The sequence below is a fragment of the Pteronotus mesoamericanus genome, unplaced genomic scaffold (genome assembly GCF_021234165.1).
Source record: "Pteronotus mesoamericanus isolate MK-2021 breed Mesoamerican mustached bat unplaced genomic scaffold, CSHL_Meso_final scaffold_409, whole genome shotgun sequence".
NCBI classification, from domain to species: Eukaryota; Metazoa; Chordata; class Mammalia; order Chiroptera; family Mormoopidae; genus Pteronotus; species Pteronotus mesoamericanus.
Genome location: NW_026555316.1, coordinates 922,450 through 928,449, shown reverse-complemented (window position 1 = coordinate 928,449; position 6,000 = coordinate 922,450). Strand labels below are relative to the sequence as shown.

Sequence of the window (6,000 nt, the reverse complement as noted above, 5' to 3'; positions counted from 1 at the left end):
GGTGGCAGCCTCAGGCTGCCGGGTTGGCTCCAGCTCTGGCGTCAGAAGCCTCAGAAGCCATGGACTCAGGCAACGCACCGCAGCCACAGGTGCAGCCGCAGGTGCAGCCACAGGCTCTGGTTTCAGGCCGAAGGACTCCTGCTGGCCACAGGGGACGTGTTCCCTGAGTGTCAGTTCCTCCTATTTGCCAGTGAAATGAGGGAGCGGGGCTGAGCGGGGGCGGGAGTCCAGGTGAGCACAGGTGCGGAGGCGAGCTTGCCTCCAGACCTCCGAGGGCGGCTGAGTCACGAGGCCGGGACACTCCACTGGGGCGTCACCCAGCTCCCGGGCCCTGGGTGCACAGGTGAGGTGGGGCAGGCAGCCTGGCCCTGCTCCTTGGGTTCCAGGCCACACCCCCAGCCCGAGGGGCAGCTCTAGGTCTTTCCTGGGTGCCGACCGCCACGTGGAGCTCTCTCCTTGCGCGACACAGCCCCTCCAGCCCCTCTGGCCCTCTTGGTCTGGGAGAAGCCTCAGCCCTGGACGAGAGCCCTGCAGCAGCGTGGAGCCTGGCCCTGCGGGAGAGGAGGGGACTGCGGCGCCACCCCTGTCCTGCCCCACCACCAAAGCCCGTGCGGCTCTACAAGCCCAGGGAGCAGCTCTGGTGCAGGCGTGAGGACAGACACAAAGAATGTGGTCACCAGGGTGAGGGGACAGCGCCCTGGGAACGTGCCCCCTCGGTTCCCACCAGCCTGCGGCCCTGCCTGTCCAGCCCAGGGGTCTGCTTCCTGGGGAGGCGGGCACTGCTTGCCTTCATTCAGTCATTCAGTCATTCATTCAACGCGGAGCACATTCCAGCGGCAGGCACTGCCCTGGGCCCTCCAGGTCGCCAGAGCCCCAGCCTCACAGGCTCTGCCTCTCACTGCTTTGCGGCCAGGAGAGGAAACCGCCCACCTGCCTGGCCAGGGACCTGTCCTGGGGTGCAGAGTGGCTGCATGGTGGGCCCCACACCTCCTTCTGTCCTCCCGTCCTGAGGCCTCCCTTGTCCCAGGCTCACAGGTCACTGTCCCCCGTTCCACCTGGCCCGCCTCTCCGTCGCCCCTCTGTGCCCCGACCCCAGGGTCTCACCTTCTCCCACCTCTGTGCCCTGGCGCTCAGCCACCTGAACAGCAGTCTTCTCCCTCCCACCTGCCCGGGGCTCAGCAAAGGCTGCTCAGAGAGCCAGGCCTCTCCTCCCCGCACCCGCCCCATCCCAGGCACTGAGAGTGGCCACGTCCGACTTTACAGCAAGGTTAACACTCACTGCACAGGGTCAGCGGCTGTGGGACCAGGGGGCTCTGGGGGCCTTTGACGTCAGCCTCACCCGCCCGTAGAGCCGGCCACTGCGCGCACTCCTGGGGAGGCTGCAGACCCGCCCATGCCTGCGCACACGTAAGGGCACCCATCACTGGCCCCGGGGCGTGTTCTGACTTGTTACCCCCATAAAGGGAATGAGCCCCCCTCTTTAGGCAGCTCCTCTGTGGTCGAGGATCACAGGTGATTAAGGTGAGGCCCACCTGCCGCCAGACCCCAGGGGAGCTCTGGGCACGTCTAGGAAACCAGTGTGCTCAGAGCTGGCTCAGCATGGGGGTCCAATTACAGAGGATCTGTGCAGGTCAGCGCGGAGGCCCCATTATACAGGGTCTGTGCAAGTCTGGATTAAGGTCAAGACAAGGCCAAGTTGGGGGTTTGGGCCAGGACTTCAGCCAGATGCAGCCGCAGGTTAGGGTCGGCGAGGGCAGGGGTCACAAACTATGCGGGGGACAGGAGCGTGGCTGCATTAGTGGCCAGGGTGGGGACAGCTTGGGAGCCAGTACCAGCTAGCAAAGCAGCCTGACCCGGAGACAAGGGCTGGACCCAGGCCTGCACCCGCTAGGACCACCTCCACATTCAAAGCCACGGGGGTGGCTCTTTGCCATCCTGAGCCCAGGGCCCCACGGAGGCAGGGAACACTGGGGACGACCTGAGCCGGCCCCCAGGGGGCACCCCCTCTGCGCGTGCCCCACACTCAGACGTGGAGGAGCGCCTGCGGGGTCCCCACCGAAGCCAGCGCACACGAACACCCGTGCGAAGTGAACACGGGAAACAGCGGGGGCAGGGGCGGCACCCTCCCAGCACCACTGGAGCCTCCTCAGGATAATTATTTATTATTCATAGTCATCAGCATCTTCATTAATTATTCATATGATCCTTAATTATTATCCTTAACAATAAGAGCAGTAAATAGCAGAAAAGTCCTTGAGGTGCCTAAGGCCCAGGGCCGGGTGCCTCCGGGCAGCTAGACCAGCTACTGCCCCCAGGGCAGTGGGGGGACCACAGACCCCTGCCACCGCCCGGCCCTGCCCTTGCCCCTGCCCCTCCCGCTGGGGCCCCCGGGGGCTGCAGGAGGAGATGGTCCCGAGGGCTGAGGAGGTGCTGCGCCTTGAGCTCCTCTCCCCTTCGCGGCCAGGGCCTCGGGGCAGGGCCTCTGAGGCAGGGCCTCCGAGGGGAGGGGCCCAGGCAGTGCGCTGAGCCCTGGGTGAGCCACGTGTCCACGCGGGGCCGCCCCACTAACTGCCTGGGTCCGAGCCATGTCTGTGCAGGGGCTGGGAGGTGAGGGTGCCCAGCTGGCCCGGCAGGGAGAGGCGTCGCGTAGGGCCGTCTTGGGGGAGCTCCGGGGCCCCCGGCGGGAGCTCTTCACACACCATGAACTGGGAAACCTGCGAACAGCAGAGAGTGTAAGAGGCGAGGAGGCCTCAGAGGGAAAGGCAGGGGATGGGGGGGCAGTCAGGTGGATAGAGAGGAGGGTCCGAGCTCAGAGAGGGTCTGGTGACAGAGGACAGAAAGGGTCTGCAGAGGACACGTTGAAGGGCCAAGGCAGACAGAGCAGGGCACGAGTCACCAAGGGAGGCGCTGCCAATGAAAGTACAGAAAGGTGCCGCCGGCCTGCCAGAGAGAAGCAGGCAGACGGGAGCGTCCTTGACGACAGCCCCGCCCCCGCGGGGAGCGGGGGCGCTACTCAAGGCCACGCCCCTTCCCCCCCCCAGGGACCTGAGCCGCCAGATCCAAACCAACCCGGAATAAGGGGCCCTGAGCTGGGACAGAAAGAGAAACAAGGTTCCTTCCTCCAATCTAGAAAGAACTCAGGGACCGAACGCAGAGGCAGGCTGGCGGCCAGGCCCTGGAAGGCCAGGGAGCGCGCCACGGCCGCCGGCGGGGCTGGCGGGGCTGACGAGCCCGCTGGGAGATGTGCGGGGGCGGCTGTGAAGGGAGACCGGCACATTTGCTGACGCGAGCTCTGTGTCTGCAAACAGGAACAGGCGCACACGGGAGGGGGAGCCGGTGCGGGAGGAAGCAGGGCAGATCCCAGGACGCCTCTGGTTGCCAGAGGAACCCCTCCTCGGGGCCCAGACACAGCTGTCCGGGGAGGAGGCCGCTCAGGAGGGGACACAGGGCGGCAGAGGCCCATCTCCGGCAAGAGGGGAAAGAGGTGGACCAGGTGTGCCACCTTAGGAACGAGTCAAAGCCCTCGGGACAGCCCCGTAGGGTGGTCAGCGTGACAGCCACTGGCCGCCACAGTCAGATCTGGAAGTTCCCTTCCCACGAGGGACCCAGGACTCCGTCCCAAGGGCTCACTGGCACGCAGCACCGGCTACCAGGCCACAGGCTCCATCAGTCCCCTGTGCAGACCATTCGTGGTCATGACAACAGGCACCATGAGCAGGTCTGGCCATTCTGGTGACAAAGGGTAGCCCATGCCACTCAGCCTGCTGGCATATCTGCCCGACTGCCTGGGGGCTTTGGTTTGGGGCCCCCCTGCCTTGCCCTGTGCCCACCACTCCTGAGGCAGACCTCCCCCAGTGCCGTCGGGGAGGCAGCTGGACCCGTGGCCCAGCAGGAAGGGTAGCAAAGCAGATTTGGGCGGACTTGGCTCCGAAAGGGTAGGGCTGGGGTGCCATAGCGGGAAGGGGGCTCTGGACCTTACCTGAGAAAGCGAGTCCAGGGTGAGGGGGGGGATGGGGCTGACGGGCAGCAGAGGACAGGTGGAGGTGGGGCCGGGGCCCGGGGTGGTCACAGCACTGTAGGCGGGCGGGACCAGCGTCATCTGCCTCTGTAGCAGCTGCAGGATGGTGGCCATGTCTGCACTGAGCCGGGTCTCCAGCCTGAGTCAAGAAGGAGGAGGACGCTCTGGGTCTCCAGGAAGTGGAGACACTGGTAACAGTGACTTTGGGACACTCTACAGATGGGCCAGCTGGTCAACCCCAGGCCCGCTCTTCATCCCAGATATGGCTCAACTCTGAACGGAAGGAGCCCACTGCCGGACACACAGGCAGGCCTAGACAGGGGGCCCTCTCCATCCTCTGCACAGTCCTGCCGGGAACCCAGAGATCGCACTGCAATACCGCACGACCCACAGACCCCGCCGCACACACCGCTGAGGGCCGCCCTCACCTGTTGAGCTGCCTCTGGAGGGCATCCAGCCTGCTCTCCACGTCGCCCCGCGACCGCCGGCCGGGGCTGGAAAGAGGGATGTTGAGGAGGCTTGGGGCGGGGGCGGGGCAGCGAGGCAGCTCCTGGTACTGGCGGCCCCGACTGTCCCCCCAGAAGCTGAAGATGTTGGACACTCCTGAGAAGGCACCTGGAGCCAGACAGCTGGGTGAGGGGGACTGGGACAGATGCCAACCTCTCCCGGCCCCTCCCCCTCAGCCGTCGCCCTACCTGACAGTGGGTTACAAGTGTCGCTGCTCTTCTCACAGTCCTCCGTCAGGGGCTCCCCACCGGGCGGCTCTCCGGGGGGCCTGGGGCTGGAGAAGGGCACCAGGCGGAGGGGGCTGGAGCTGCGGCCTGGGCCCTCATCGTCACTGCTCTCTGGGCTGGAGGGGCCACTGGACGGGGTCTCCCCCCACGGCCCCCCTGGCCGGCCCTGGCCACTCGGCCCTGCCCCCGCCCGGCCAGACCCCAAGGCCGACACCTCCCCTGGCTGCTCCAGGTCTGTGGGAAACAGAGAACGAGCCTCAAAGAGGGCAGGAGGCTTGGAGGCGGTGAAGCAGAGGGGACAGGAGGGGAGCGCAGGGGACCAGGGCAGGCCTAGGCAGGGAATGTGGCTGGACGCCCTGCTGCGTCTTCTGTTCCCCGCCCCCGCCACCGCCGCCGGGGGACTGAGAACTCCAGCAGCGGCACCGGCTCATCTCCGACTGCCGGCCGCCCAACCACGGGCAGTGGCCCTGCTGGACGGGCTCTCTGGGTCCCTGGGCCCTCAGCTGCGGTCCCTGGCCCCCTGGCTCTCCGGCCGTCTCCTCTCCCCTCATCAGTTCGAGGCAGTGCCCACCCAGACGCCAGCCCTGGGCGGGCCAAAGCAGCTCAGGCTCACCCCTGCCGTGCAGGCAAAGGGAGGCTTCCTGGAGGAGGTGGCAGTCCACGTGGGCCTGAAAAGACGGGCTGCGCTTGGACAGCGGGGTGAGCCGAGAGGACCACTGAAGGTAAGGGCGGGATGTCTGCGGGCCCGAATAGGGTGGACACGCGGGACTCCCGAGCTCTGCCCTCCTCCTTGTCACCAGGCCCCGCCCTCCGCCGGGGGGTGGGGGCAGCCTCTCCTCGACCCCACCTCCCGGGGACCCCGCTCTCCCAGGGGACCCCGCCCCCGCCCCCACCTCACCCTTGTCTGTGCGCCTGCGGAAGGACAGCTTGCGCTTGCGTTGCCGGTTGAAGCCACCCTCCAGCTCCGCGCTGCCGGGAGAGCCGGGGATCATGTTGGTCTGGAACCAAGGGATGTGTCAGGGCCCATCCGCGCCACCCACCAGGCTGTCTCAGGCTCCACTCCCTTCGTTAACAAGGATGGTGAGGCCGGGAGCTCCGCCCTGGGGAAGGGCTCCCTCCACTACCCGACACGCACAGACGTGACCTCTGACCCCGGACTAGGGCCGAGGCGGGGACTGGACACCATTGGACAGGCAGGGAAGCAAGCCCAGGAGGTCACCCAGCTGAAGGGCAGCCAACCTGGGTGTG

At 66.8% G+C, this 6,000-nt stretch overlaps 1 protein-coding gene across 4 annotated transcripts in view; it reads right to left on the bottom strand.

Moving 5' to 3' along the window:
• Positions 1 to 2,214: 2,214 nt before the first annotated feature.
• Positions 2,215 to 6,000, bottom strand: part of KCNH2 (potassium voltage-gated channel subfamily H member 2) — a 31,440-nt gene continuing 27,654 nt past the window's right edge. For 2 of the 4 annotated variants that reach the window (XM_054593443.1, XM_054593444.1), the window contains exons 11-15: positions 5,651 to 5,750; positions 4,714 to 4,986; positions 4,447 to 4,633; positions 3,980 to 4,157; positions 2,439 to 2,714 (exon numbers count right to left, since the gene is read on the bottom strand). In XM_054593443.1, coding sequence (XP_054449418.1) covers positions 2,565 to 2,714; positions 3,980 to 4,157; positions 4,447 to 4,633; positions 4,714 to 4,986; positions 5,651 to 5,750 — 888 coding nt within the window. In that variant the 3' untranslated portion in view covers positions 2,439 to 2,564. Of the gene's footprint in view, positions 2,715 to 3,974; positions 4,158 to 4,446; positions 4,634 to 4,713; positions 4,987 to 5,650; positions 5,751 to 6,000 lie in introns of those variants that run through there. The other 2 variants (XM_054593446.1, XM_054593445.1) reach the window with 2 other exon arrangements.